This window comes from Leuresthes tenuis, unplaced genomic scaffold, assembly GCF_036924035.1.
Source record: "Leuresthes tenuis unplaced genomic scaffold, fLeuTen1.0.hap1 SCAF_14, whole genome shotgun sequence".
NCBI lineage: Eukaryota > Metazoa > Chordata > Actinopteri > Atheriniformes > Atherinopsidae > Leuresthes > Leuresthes tenuis.
The window spans coordinates 34188252-34203802 of NW_027325368.1; the positions used below are offsets into that span (position 1 = coordinate 34188252).

The window sequence follows — 15551 nt, forward strand, 5'->3', positions numbered from 1 at the left end:
GACCTGAATTGGACTATATTTCTGAAATGCCTTGAGATGATATTTGTGATTTGGTGTTATATGAATAAAACTGAATGGAGTTGAAATCCTCTTGAAAGTGTGTTGTTTCTTCCCAGTATTGTGAGTTGCTCACCTCAAGGAAATCAAATATTGTTTTCTTAATGTAAAATTCCCTGAGATAATGTATGTAAGCATAAATTATTTGTTGAATTTTACTGAATACCAGAAAGATGGAGTGCTTCATCAGATAAAATATCTTCCACCGTCAAAGACTTGGTTCTTGTTGTGAGGAGTACAACCGCAGAGAGAAGCAGTTAAGCATGTGTAATGTTTGAAATTCTCCACATAATAAACCCGTGAAGAGAATTAATGGCTTAACAGTTGAGGTTAAACAGTGCAGCTGCGGTGGTTGTTGTACATCAGGGTCAACAAATACTGACTTTTTTTTTGTCTTCTGGTATGTTTTCTGAGCAATAGTAAAGGTAAGAACTGAGAAAAACAGGCAGTTAGATATTAAACCTTTATTCTATTACAGAAACACTACATCAAAACAGAAACTTTAAGATGTCTGTCACTGTCAGTACACTGTCACTGGAATATGTGTTCAGGGTCAGTTCAAATGTCACACAAGTAAATTATTAAAACTGTTCAGGCAACCACTCTGCAGTTAACAAAAAATAAATAAAAATAACTACCTCATAATTCTGAGAATGTACAAAAAATAAATGGAATTGGTATCGGAACACTTCCCAACCTGCCTCAGTGTCATAAAATATTTAAGTTTCAGTTACCATTGTCTGTGGATTAAAAAGATAATCTCGAAGTAAACATTTTTCTTTTGTGAATGTATTATACCTTCAGATAGAGCATGCTGGAATGTATATTGTTTAATATTACTTATAAGCATAAAAACATGCTGAGAATGATTTGTACAATTCAGTTACAAGTATATATAAATATTACTGAATCTGAACTGAATTTTGTCCGCAAAACATGACATTTCTTTTAGAAATTTTAGATATTTTATCATTCACAATGCTGCTTACAGAGAAGACTAGAATTAACAAGAAATATAGTACCTGTGAAACCATTTGTTGAGGTACATATTAATGTTCCATACATTTATTGTATAATCTAGAACTTTGATTGATGATCAGGTCCCAAACTTCCAAGGTAAAAGTCTTATACAGTACTTAAAAAAGAAAATAGAACTTCTCATGACTAGCTAGCTTTCAGAATAAACTGATTTGTGTACACGTGATCAGGGTTGAGAACAAAAGAACAATGAGAATAATAACACTGTCCCTGTACTACCAAGGTTCTAATGTGACAGCAGCATTTTCAAGAATAATTTTCTGATAAATTGTACTGTAAGTAAGTCTTGCACACTAAACAAATGTCAGGCCTGGGTTTCGTCTACTGAAACCTAACAGAAAGAGCTATATTATTACATAAAAAAGGCAGTCTTCTTCATCAATTTAAGACTATATCAATGGCCTATAGCCTATACAGCGGTTTGTGATGAATTCAGGCAGATTTGGCAAGACTTGCATTTCCACCCAGCTATCAACTCAAACATTTAGTCTGGGTTCTCATACACAACATACTATTGCGTATGAAGCCACAAATGTTTATTTGGCGCGATAGAAACTAGAAAGCAATACCATTATCTGTCATATAACCAGCTATTAGCTCATATCTTTAACTGATTATAAATGTGATAGAAAAAATAGAAACCATACATAAACCTACACCAAAAATCCAATGAGACAAATTTATAGCATCAAAACAACAAAAAAAAAAAGAAAGAAAACAAAGTGCCATCGTTTTTAACAACTAGCGTGGACTATCTTTTAACCTTTCAAATATCCCAGCGAGACCATAAACCCCCCCTGATAATCTGCCAAAGCTAGTTACTAAGATGAGCAGTTCATCCATGTGCTTAGCTGTTGTAATGGGTCACTATATCAATAAGATCAAAATAACATTTAAGAGATGACCCCCCACAAAGTTGTTGAAAATTTGTTGAAAAAAATTAACTGAACTCAAACTGGCACCAGTTTAGTCATATCCGACAGCTCTTGAGGCCCTAAAACAACAGTTGTAGAATGCAACAGGTTTCCAAGATTATGATAAAATATGACATTTATGTCTTGGCTCATTATAGGCCTGATTGTAAAGTATAAAGACTGTTCACTCAAATGAGTGCACACAGTTGTCATGGTAATACATATCAAATTTAGCAAGTATATATAAAAGCTTATAGTTCACGTAGACAAAAAAAAGATATCTATATACTGTGTCTTATCAATAAATATTAGGTAAAAGACTAAAATCATAGGTTTTTAGAAATATGGAAGTAATTCAATTGTCTTTAAGTAATTTAAATCTTAGTGTTTTCTGGCATTTTAGGATAAATGTCCATCATCTGGTTAAACCTATTACCACACAGAATTGTTTCAACCAGCATGCCATTAAATGCAGAAGAAAAGGTAGTATCAGAAGGCCAAGTGTGTAGGTGCAAGCAGATTAAACCTTCAAGACATGGCTGCCAAACCTCATTCTTTTGTATCTGCAAAGATCAGGTACCACATTATGTAATGAAAAGGCTCACTAAGTCAATGAATATGAGATATGAGGAACACCATGTTGGTGTCCACAAATACACTGGACACAGAGGTTGTAGTGGTCATCTTCTTACTCGAGTTACATGTCAGCAGAGATTCAGGCAGAGGGTGGTATGTTTGGGCCGAAGTTCAATTCTCACAGTGATCTTATGATTCTGAATTATTTGAGTTGTGCTTTCAGAATTCTCATATCATCCCTCATTGTAGCACTAATTTCAAGTTTAACAGTGTTAGAAACTCAAAATTCAGTAATCGTGTTGCTTCTCAAATGGAAAGGTTAAAAATACCGTCACAACCAAGGCTACGAGACTTTTCATAATCGCATTTGACATCACATAATAAATCATGATCGGTATGCTTTGACAACTGAGTGTTTCCTCTACAACTGATTTCTGATTTACATTACACTGTAGCTGTTAAAACCGGGGAAATTTTTTATTCAGTTAAAACAACTGTCCTTCTACTAATGTATAAAATTATACACATGTATGCCTTGAAACTAAGCTATTCACTTTCAAGTATTTGTACAGATTCTTGTACTCAGTATTTATCTGGAATTATTATCCCTCATTGTGCCTTTTACAACAACAAGATTTTTAAAAAATGCATTTGATTACAGTTCATATTTCTGCATGCATGTGGATACTTTCTTTTCCAATTATGATGTATGACATTATTCAGTAAAACATAGTCATGCTAAAGACCAGACAATGTCCAGAAAATGGAAATATGCTGTGATAATCTACAACTCTTCCTCAATTATTACATGTATTGTACAGCATAATAACATATCTGTGGACATAGTCTCAAAGAAATTTGATTTCTTAGTTGTTGTTTTTTTAAGATTAAGAGCATACATGTAGCCTTCATTTTTGTGTCAAAAGAAAATCAATTTTTTCAAGAAGGTAAATCAGATTCAGTTAAGTGTAGGCCCCTGAAAGGATTTCTTGGATGTGTAAAATGATCAAAAAATCTTGTTAGAAGTTGCAAACTGACACAGTCTTCAGACTTACATAATATGCACATCTTCTACTTATCCAACTCAGTTCATCTATGATCCTCAAATGTTAAAAAGCTCCAATGCTCTCTTCTTTAGAACCACTTTAAAATCCCTTTATTTCCACGACATAGTCATACTGACCCATAAAAATGCTGATGTGTTTCAGCAGACAAGTCATCCTCATAGAGTCAAACAAACTTAATGGCGTCTTAGGTGATACCCTTCTCTTAGTGTATTTGTGTTCATTCACCCATTTTTGAGATTTCCAGAAGTAGGGTGCTACTGGTGGAAAATTTCATTTTAAAAGTTGAGGATTCCTATCAATGGAAGTCCACTATAAATGAGGAAGGCTTGTATGTCGAAATGCGTCAGAATTTTATAGACCAATATGACACACAAGCGTATGCTTATCCCATCCAAAGGGGATCTTACACAAATCCACATTGAGTCCAGGAAGTAAAATAATACCTATAATCTTTATTTATCTATGTGGAAAAATACTGCTCAGTTGAATTTTCCTGCTGAGTCAGACATTTCAAACTACTCAAATAAACATTCTACTGCTCATCACTAATGGTAGTGTCGAGAGATGTGTGCTTTGAAAGAAAAATAACAGAAAAAAATGTTTTCTTGTATCACTAAAATCAAACAAGGAACACAATTCAATTTGATTTAACTTGAAAATAGCACTCTTAAAACACAATTTGGATTGAAACAGAATTGTTCAGCTCTGGCTGTATTGAATATTGCCAACATTTAATGCTGGTCCATGCCCCTTTGTCCAAAACACATCACAACTACTTCTTAGTCTGGTCTGAATAAATAAAATATGGGTACAATAGATAAAACTGTTGTATAAAAACTTTCTAACCATGAAAACCTTAAATGGTCTTTGAACCAGTGACTATGCTTCCTTTTTATGGCACAGCCACAAAGTTTCTGGCAAGTAACAAATGGCAAATCTAGAATACATACAAACTAACTTAACAGAAAATATTCTCTATATATCAAAGTACTCTCTTCATTAATCAAAACACTGCCAGCTAAAGTTTGACTAGAATAACCTAACTGTACAAGAATCTCAGAGGCTCCAACTACTGCAGCTGTAAGAAAAATCCATAATTGCTTCTTTTCTTTGATTCTGTCCTACGAAAATAAAAATTATCGTGATTATTTAATTTTCAAGATTATCCTTTACATGCAGTTGTATTCAAAGTGGTCAGCCTAATAGCAACATTACTTGAAATAAATCCCTCTCACACTGCTTTGTCAAGTCATCAAAAAGTAAATATCACAACAGGACCATTAAATCATATTATGACAAGGTCTTTACAACTTTTATACCACTTTAAACCTTGTTATGTTTGTTCTTTGCTGTAACTCCTTGCTAATAATGAATTTGTATAGCAACACAATAACTATGCACAGTGGTTATTTAAAAAATGGCCACTAAAACTCTGAAATCCTTCTCATCAAACAGTCAGTTTTTATTTTTGACTGATCATGGTTTTTGCTTGAAAGCACTGTTATTAGCTTAATCTTCATGGCCCTACACCTACAAATTCAATAGCACATTGCATTGTTGCAGAAGCAAAAATGTACAGAAATATACATGCTCGCTGTTTAAATATCTATAAAACAGAAGCTGTAAAGAAACACTGTATTCTGCTATCATTTTTACAAAGTCATTAAGCTTCAGTAACTTAAATTTTATACCATCCAAACTAAACTATCTCCATATTTCCGCTGAAATGTACAAAAAAAGTCTGTTGAGAGTTCTTTACTACAATCCTCTGCTAATATAATGCTTCTATATGAGACTAGCCCACAGCCACAATTCTTTTCATTTGATGGCACTTTGGCACAAAGTTAATCAAACAATATAAAAACAACTAATATTTATTAAATAGCCAGTCACTAGCACTTGCACATAAACTATATTAATGAAGTTGAAACATAAAAATTATTTGCACTTGATGAGTTTAACCACACACGCAAAACACTACAGCAAAGTTAGAGTCAGCCTTTGTACTCCAACAATACAACGGTATTTGAGAGTACCAGTAATAGGGTAAGGGGTGCTAAGGGGATGGGGGAATTTTAAACTAATTAAATCATTATTACAATATAACTTGCAACACCCACATTATGTTGAAGAAAAATCACAATGTAATTAAACAAAGTCATCATTTTATATTTCAAAGATAAAAATAGAAATATTGTACAACTTTAATGTTAGCATTTTACTGCAGCAAGCAGTGAAGGACAGTACAAGCATGTCCAAAGATTGTTGCTGATCCAGTGTCATACAATTTAAAAAATTGCCCCCTATTTTGGATTATGGAGGCAAAAAAAAGCCTCTTTGTGGAAAGTAGAGCAATGCTAATTTATACAAACATCCATACAACATTCATGAAACATAACAGTTTAGAAAAACTGACTTCTTTTTACCAAAATTATGTATTTTTCTGCAATAACCTAAACTTCTAAGATTATCTTACTATATCACATTTTATTTTCAATAACTTTAGTTTCTAGTTACGATGACATTCTATAATTAACTATTACATTACTTGTAATGTTCTGATTTCTTCTTAAAATTAGGATATGATTCTTGGGCATTACCGTACAACCTTTAACTGTAAGATTCTACCTTTAATTTGTAATACTTCCAAATAAATCTAGTTGAACTGCAACAGTTTAGCAAACTTCACATTTTTGTTGCAATAATCTGTCTTGTAAGATGGGTGCATTACATCCTCTAATGTCAACAATATCAACTGAAAATGTATCTGATTCTTTCATTTTTTACTTGAAACAACTTTTGAAAACGTGTATTTATACTATCTTTGTACAATTAGACTTTGATTAACTTTAGTTTAAATAACTTTGGATTTTGTAATTTCAACATTTTGTAAAATCATCAATACAGTCAAATAGCAGTATTACAGTATTACAAGTGGTCTCAAAAATTATATAGTTTTTCCTGATTGCTGCCCTAATGATGTAATGTCATACCCATAACACTAAAATTATGAATCATGAAATAATCCAAACAATAAAAACCCAAAATGTTTAATTTTCTTCTGTCTTTGGTCTATAAGTATGTATTTTTTTGTTTTTCAGATGTACATGCTGCATGTACAATGCACCAATGACACAGTAAGGAAAATTGACATACTGCATACCATTTAAATGCAGTGTGTAAAGGGAAAAGAAAGGAATATTTGTTTAACAACATATTTCAACACAATATATCCCCCACAATATTAGTCTTAGCCAACACATTAACAACACCATCATGACCTACAGCATTGCCCAGATAGCACCCTGCACTATAGTCCAGGTGTAACTATAACAACAGGCTTGACTTCCCTTGTGGCCTCACATATGTTCAAACACACAATAGTTGTAGGCTTTGTGTAAGTGTATATGTTTACACTCCAACCTTAAAGTGTAATTAATGACAGTATGAAAACGGGAATATGTATCTATAAATGACAACAGTCATTGGCCTGAAACCACCCTCGTTGCCAAGAAAATATGGGACGGACCAAACCCTGCAGTTTCTCTTGATGAGTTGACTTAAATGGTCATCAATCTATTTTGCCCATTGTCCATGTGCCAAGAAAACAAAGTGTTTTTCTAAGATTTACAAAAAGTCATTAACTCTTTCCAGCAGTCCATGATAAAATAGGTATGCAGATAAAAACTCACTGATTCAAATTGCCTCCTTACAGATTGAGCCTTTACTATAATTTTCAGTCATGGATGAGTTGGAGAATAAAGCAACTATATAAGGTCTATAAGTCAAAATAATTCTGGAGCCTATTGCTATTTGGACTTAATAAACCTGTAATACATAGTAAGAAAATGTATTCAGCTGGAAACAGAACCAGTTATGATGCTTGTGGGCACAAATTGCCAGATATTATAGTCTAATTGGCCATTAGAGATACTGAGGGTGGGAATGAGACGTTTTTGGCTTTCCCATAATGGTTCATCCTGGGTAATAGATGGTTTAAACTCCACTGTCTATCACTTTTGGCCCCCTTTTGGAGTTTGAAATATTGGTCCCAGCGTACAACTAATGTAATCTCAAACTGGTCAAGAGATTTTTTTTCTTTTCTTTTCTTTAAAAAAAAACAAAAATCAAAAAACAAAAACAACAAAAAACACAGCATTTAGATGGATGAACTGAATACCATCACTCTTTATAGGCCAACCCTAGATTAGGAGGTGGGGTATGAGTCAGGAGGGGGCGTGGTAAGGTAGGGGGAGGAGTTGGACTTGGACGGCCAAAAACGCTCTGCATCTGCCGGTTGGTGTAATTGGGTTGGGTTGCGTTTTCTTGAAAACTTCGGAGGTTTTCATGAAAATAGTTGTTGCTCTCGTTGCCAAGGTGGTAGCTGTCATCACAGGGGCGATGGTTTTTGTGGAGTTCAGGTGTGGGCCCTTGATCCATATCATGGACAGTGTTGCTGTTGCCCTTCCTCTTCAGAGTCGACTCACGACTGGAGGATGCCAATGACTGGCAGTCTGAGCCTCCATCACTGCTCGCAGCTGTTCCCTCCACAGGGGTGACCCTGATAGTAGTAATAGCCTGAGGGTGGGGGTGAAAAGGAGAAGCAAAGGTGGCAGTAAGGCTGAAAGGCATGTTGGAGTTGGTAGAGCTGGGGTTGAAATTAGGGTGAACATTGTTGAAATTTGGGTTATTGGGATTGTTAGGACTAAAACTGGGGTGCTGGAAATTGTTAGGATTATTTGGATGTAGGGGGTGCAAAGGGTGCACAATATGTGGATGGCAGGTGTACATTCCTCCTCCTCCCCCTCCATCCGATTCAGTCCGTACCACACTCCTCTTCCCATCCACTGACCCACCATCTCTCAGAGAATCACAGTTATCTGTGTGTCTGTTCAGGTCATTGAGAGTGTAAGTTGACTGGCGAAGGGATGCTCGTTGTTCTGTTGGTTTCCATCGCCAGGAGCCACTTCCATCAGTGCTCGGAGGTTTCACCACTGGCTTGTTTTGTCTAGACTCTGGGTGGGCTTCAACTCGAACTATACTGCCAGTTCTTTCCAATCCCCCTAAAATAGCAAGATAAGTACACTTAAGTACAATTATGCTGTCATTGTGTCAGCTTGAAAGCACACTTCTAACTGTATCAAAAACACATTTCCCTAAACTTGATTTTTGGGCTATTTCTCTGCAACATTCAATGGTTATATTTGCAAACATTTTACATAATCTCAGAAAAATTTGTTTTATATGGAATCTGATAATGGAAAGAGTAGTACAGACCTCTTCCTCCCACTGCTCCAGTGGTAGAGGCTGGTGGTGACGGATCTTGGTCTGTTAGAGCTCGGTACCGAATAGACCCAGAGCAGCTGATAGTACTTCCACTGTCCTCTGACCGAGTACAGTGAAGGAGACCTTGCTGTTTGGATAAGGCTATTACCTGAAAAATGACAAAGGTACAATTAAATGTGGACAGTTACTAATGTTGCTGAGATACTTAAAGTATCAACTAACACTGAACAGCAATAGGGAGATTCCATCTGTTGTATTTATGTGGGCAAATTACTGCTCCGTGTATATGATCACTGACATACTGATAAAAAGCTTTTGTAATGCATGTCTGCATTTCTATGTTAGTTAGCTACGTACTTCTTGTAAAGCAATGTAATGGTTGTAAAACAACACAAAATCAAAGTAATGTGAACTCAGTGAACGAGACATTGATCAATGAAAAACACCTTGAACAGACCCTAATCTGGTAATTGAGATCAGGTCAGTACATCTCAAAGATTGATAAAGACATAATTGTAAAACAAAAATCGATTTTAGATTAAACATATTGGGCATTATGTATAGAATAATGTAAAGATTAAGACACAAATATCAACAAATCATCAAATGAGTAATAGGCTACAAAAAGCTTTCTGGCTCACTGAACAGTCCTTGGAAAAATAAATAACTTGAATGAACTGAAATAAGGGATTGGCTTTGTTTAGATGGACAACAGATTGAGGATTGATGGTATTTAAGAAGCTAAAACAAATTAATTATTAACCTGCATGAGACGAGGCTGTCCTCCAGCACTGAGTGGCCTGCAGGGAAGTGTGCTTTTCTCAGCTCCTCTTAGCCATTTTTCCCTCACCGACCCACCTCCATCCATTATGCTATCCTCGGATTCACTCTCCTGATCTTTGCTGGTGGGATTTTCCTCCTCAGGAATATGAACTAGCTGGGAGGATCCAGGTCGGGATTGAACACAAACTCTTGCTCCAGCAACCATTCCAGTGCTTCCATTCAGTGCCAGGTGATTATTATTGGCTACAGGCACAGAGTTAGCTGCCAGTTTTATGTATTGAGCAGGAATATGAGCCCCAGCACACATTTCAGCTTCCTGGCCTGTGGCTTTAGACATATGGGTTCCACTGCGGAGCTCTGCCTCCAGGCCCATAGCAGAAGGCTCAGAGGAACAACGTAACTCCATGTTCCTCTGAGGAGATGATGATGAGGCAGGCTTTATTCCATCCATCACCTGTAGGGACAGCTTCCTGTTGTCATTCTTATTCTTCCATTGGCTAAGCAACTGCTTTGATCGGGTAGAGTCCATTGAGGCATGAATGGAGGCATGACGGCGTGAATTGCGAACCTCATCCAATGAGGAGCCTCCGTGCGACCTGAGAAAGAAGAAGAAGAAACTATAGGAGCAACACGAAAAAAGAAGACTCTGGCAAGACTGATGTCATGTTTGCATATGCTCCCTGCTGACCATAGTCATTTTAGTAATATGCAATACATAAAAATATATTTAATTAAAATTAACAGCCACACTAGAGGATTGATACAAAGCATTTTTAAGGAAGAAACATAACTTATACATGCTGATAACCAGTTCATCTTTTTTAATTGTCTTAAACGATAAGAATATATATATTTTTTTTCACTTACAGTGAAAACACTGGAGTCCTGAAATGTTGTGCAGATGTTCTGAATTGGTGGCATGTGAGAATGCAAATGTCTGCAACATTCACAACTTCCAACTTAGTACAATCTCTGTAACATCAGCATGTGGGACAATATATGAACGGCTTAAGGTGGCTGTGGTATGGGAGGCAAAGCAGTTATCTGCAACTCGAAACATTTGTGGTTAGATTCTGGGCTTCCCCGGACAACATGCTGAAGAGTCTATGGACAAGACACTGGATGCATCCATCTGTGTGTGATAGGAACACTGTGAGTGTGTATGTGAATGTGGCTTGTCGTGTAAAAGTGCTTTAAGCACTCAACAAGACTAGAGCAATGCAATTTAGTATAGTACAGTCCGTTTACCATTTACCGTAACTGCAAATATTCCATAGCATTAATGCTGCTGTGCATTAAAGGGTGTGTGAGTGAGATGAAAGTTTGTCTTTCTGCTGATCTGTATGCTGCTTTCTTCTCACTCCCCATTACAGTGGATGGGTACAGATATATGCAGTACTCATACATACACAGAAGAAGGCTCATCTATTGTGCTCAACATGTAAAGCAATTTTCATAGTGTAATTTATGAGTCACATGCTGCCTCCTACTTACTCTAAAAAGCCGTTCCCCCACACCCACTCCCTCATCTTTCCAGCTGGGAGAGCACATCTGTAGCAGAAAGTCTCCTCCAGACAAAACTTTAATTTTTGATAAAGCTTATAGTTAGGGATGGCTCAGGTAATCCTGAAACATCCCATAGTTAAGCTGCTATAGGCTTAGACTGCTGGGGGGCCTCATCTGTCCCACCTTTCCTCACTTTGCTCTCTTTTTCCCCGTTTAATTTCTCAAATGATTTTATGTACATGTGACATTATTGTGGTTATTAACTTGTGTTTCCCTGTTCCAACAGGTATCCTTTGAATGGCGTTATGGTGTTTTTCCCCCCTCTTTTCCCTCTTTTCTGTCTTCTCAAACCCCAGCTGGTCGAGGCGGATGGCCACCCTTCCTGGTTCTGGTTCTGCCAGAGGTTTCTTCCTGTTAAAGGGAGTCGTTCCTTTCCACAGTCCCTCAGGCTCAGGACGGGAGATTGGACTGAAGACAAGTTTCGGTGCAATCTGTTGCTTTCCTTAGCTAGGATATTGTTTTTTAAGTGGCTCTATATGAATTAATTGGATTATGATTACAATGAATTGAATTCCAATTGGCTTGAATTGGACAATATTAATTAAGTGCCTTGAGATGACAATTGTTGTAATCTGGCGCTATATAAATAAAATTGAATTGAATTGAACCTGTCCAGGGTGTACCCCGCTTTTCACCTGATGACTGCTGGGATAGGCTACAGCCCCCCCACGACCCGACTGGCGGATTGTACATGATTAAGAGAGATACCAAAGTACATGGATAATCTGAAAACAGCTTCTCAATGCAAGTATCACAGTGAAGAGATAAGAAGCAATAAAATGTACAAAATAAATCCAGCTAAGAACACAGACATTAGACAACAAAACTAGACATTAGTACAAGTTTCTTGCTGAATTAAGATTTACTATTTTTTTTACTTTAATTTTTTTGAATAATTGATGTTCTGAAGATTTCAGATAAACAGGCAGAGCTTTTCAAATCTTTGCTCCTTTCACAGAAAAACTGTCTGAACAAAAGAGACTTTATAATTTCCACCTGAAGCAGCTCTGAGACCAGACAGTCAAACCATGTGATACATGTGAAAATATCAGGATTTAACAGCAAGGCCAGACAGTCAGATGTCAGACAGCTTGTTATCATCTTAAAGCATCTTAGCCATCGTTTTAGAGCTGATCTAAATATTTCTCCTCTGCTTCTCGCTCAGTGAGATCACCTTTCATTCTAACATTCAGCTGCAGATGCTTTTTAATCATCAAACTAAGCTGATATTGAGGAAGAAGTAAACTTAGAGAAATTTAAAGGCAGCTGCAGTGAGTCTGAGTCATAACAAGTCATGTCAAGGTTTATTTTTATAGCACATTTAAAAACAGCCACAGTGGACCAGAGAGCTAGTAATAAAAACAGTGTTCACAGTCATAGAGATACCACTCAACCAGATTTACAAACTGGGAAAAGAAATTTTAGAACATTTTAAATAATCAAGGATCTGAGATGCTCTGATTGGAAAAGAAAGATTAATTCATCCGTAACTTAAAGTTGAAAATCAAATAAAGTTTACTTCAACTACAAAACGTAGTAAAGTGCAATCCTGATTTTATACTGAGAAATATTCACTCTCTGCCAGATATAACATTTCAAACCTATATTTCAATTTCAACCCGAGGACTTTAGGAGCCGTGGCAGATGCTCGGCAGGACACCATTGAACTCTCCTGCAGAATAAGAAATGTTGGTAGGATATACATCTGTTAAGACTTGACAATTTGATGCAATACGTGTCTAATATGTCTATCTATAATAAAGTAGGACGAGCACTTTAAATTCTTTAAAATGACCTCTACACCTGACCTCTCATTAGATTACCAAAATTATGCCTATGCTATATACACCTTTCTTCAAAAGTACACTCCTTTGGGTAAGTAAAATTCTCGCGCCTTGTGCAAACCTCTGTGCCAGTGAGGATGCTCGGAAGATCCTGGAATCATGAACCGATCGCGGCCATTTAGCCTCATTGTTGGAACTTAAATGAACTCCATCACAGATCATCTGTATGCATGGAGGATAGGAGTCAATGATGAGGTGCTTGGTTTCACAGGGCATTAATGTAACATTGCTCAGCATTACTCAAAGGGGTTGATGTGGTGTTTTTCCAAATAAGAAATCCAGCTCAGAGTCTATGGACAATTATCCCCAATAAGTACCTGTACATTTAGGTTCTGGAAAAATTTTTTGATTTACGTGGTCAGCCTCCACAGGTCCAGCAGGGGCCTGGATACGTACATGGGTACAGTCTAGTGCACCGATAACATTGGGGAAGCCTGAGGGAGATGATGAACTTAATGGAAATACGTGAGCCAGAAGGTTGTTTTACATTATCGGTTATTGTAAATGTGGAGCAGCAGCCTGAAAGGACCTGTCCCCCATTTTTCTGAGTCTGGTCCTGGGTGGGTGTAGGTCGGGTGATTGTGAAATGTGGGACGGAGATGTAATAAGGTATCAATAGGTTTAAATGAATAAAGAAGGCTTTCCCTTCTTGGAACACCCCTCTGTTCAGTATCGATGAGAGAGCAGAACAAGCTTCTTATGGACAAATAGTTGATTGTGAATGACACTGAAGCAGTGTGTACAGTTTTGGGGACTCATATTTTGAAATTTTTTCCAGCAGTCATTGGATGTTGAACCACAGAATATTTGGAACTGAATTTAATGCTTTTCTGGGATCAGATCGCAGTTGCACTCTCAGAGTGAGAGCCAAAGACTGTGAATCTGACCATAAACATCACACAAAGAATGAAGGAAGTGAAAACAAGTGACTTCAGGGGGGTGACATCTATATCAGCCTTGAGGGGCCTAAGTGAACCATACCAGGTGTGCAAAGACCCACAGGAGCATGCTGGACCTGTGATGAGCTTGGTCATTATGTGAAGCCCACGAGGAAACTCTGATCCTCAGTGTGACCAAGACCAGGCTCTGCAACGTGGAGCGAGAGACCCGGTGGATACCTGAGCAGGGCCAGAATTTAGAGTGGAAATTAAAATACAAATATTGACACAATTATGTTTATGCATTTAACAGGTGCTTTTATCCAAAGGGACTAACAGGTGTTCGGATAGGGTAAGGGGGTCTTGCCTAAGGACCCCTACTGGAGATAGTACATTTCATGCAGGGGATTTGAACTCAGATCTCCCACATGAAAGGTGGCAATCATACCACTACACTATCCAGTCCCAATTAGACACCTTACAATTTATTAGGCTTATATCCTTTTTATAAAATAAAATTTTAAAAAATCCAGTGTTCTCCCCACGGTGTAGATTATGATAAAACAATTAAAACGAAGCTTCCAATATTAAAGGAAACTGAAACAACAAAAATCTCCTATTGAAAGACATAATTTATGTTAAAAAAGTGCCTCAGAAGTAAAATGTTTATCAGTGCTTTTTTTTTTTTTTTTTACAAGATGCAACAATGATCAGAATCCTGTGTGATGGTAGCAAAACCACAGGCTGTTATAGCAAAGCAAAAAGCTATATATCAGATCAAATCAGGTAAAAAGTGATGTGTTGAAGGAGGAGCTAACACACAATCCAAATAATTCATGGTCCAAAATTCTCCAATGGTGTAAAATAGAGAAATCCAAGTATATGTTAGTGCTTTATTTAGAAAATATTAAATGTTGCAGGTACAGTCTGTGGGAATGCCAAACCCTCACACTCTTCTTACCAAGGTGCCACCAGATGTTAAAGTTTTACAGTGTGTTCCATCTGTCTTTCGAATTTTTCCTCATATTTTTCTGGATCATTAATGTTCTGCTTATTTAGTGTTTTTCAGAGTTTCTCTGGCTGAGGACTCTCAGTGTTTGTTAGCATTCATACAGAGTTTAGAAGAAATTTAAGGCATAGCCGAGAGAATTAATGGAACCTAGAGAGCCAACGTTGATATGATCTATGAACTGTTCCTTGAGTTGTTTCTTACATTAAAGCTTTAATGCTGACGTTCTCATGCCAGTGTATGGGGAAGATGAGCCACCTCCCCATAATATTGTATTGTTCCATAATTGTGTTCCTTTATAATACATTTTATTTTTCAAAACTGTATTCCCATCCCCATAAGACATAGCACTGACAAGAAGGTGCTAGTTCCGTGCCTAACCAGCAGAGGGAGTATTCCCTCAAGTGAACAAGCCAGAACTCTGTAAGCTGCCTGGACCAGCTATGGTATGAAACACACCCAGACAGACGTGTTAATGGTGTGCTATGTCTGCTTACAGAGCGGTTTCACTAAAAGCTTCATGAAAATCCACA

The 15551-nt window shown here is 37.0% G+C and overlaps 1 protein-coding gene across 1 annotated transcript in view; it reads right to left on the reverse strand.

Moving 5' to 3' along the window:
* Window positions 1-525: 525 nt before the first annotated feature.
* The window catches only part of LOC140268308 (phospholipid phosphatase-related protein type 4-like), a 107151-nt gene continuing 92125 nt past the window's right edge, over window positions 526-15551 (reverse strand). Inside the window, exons 9-11 of the mRNA XM_072363110.1 lie at window positions 9702-10317; window positions 8930-9086; window positions 526-8715 (exon numbers count right to left, since the gene is read on the reverse strand). Of these exons, the coding sequence (XP_072219211.1) occupies window positions 7835-8715; window positions 8930-9086; window positions 9702-10317 (1654 nt within the window). The 3' untranslated portion in view covers window positions 526-7834. The remainder of the gene's footprint in view (window positions 8716-8929; window positions 9087-9701; window positions 10318-15551) is intronic.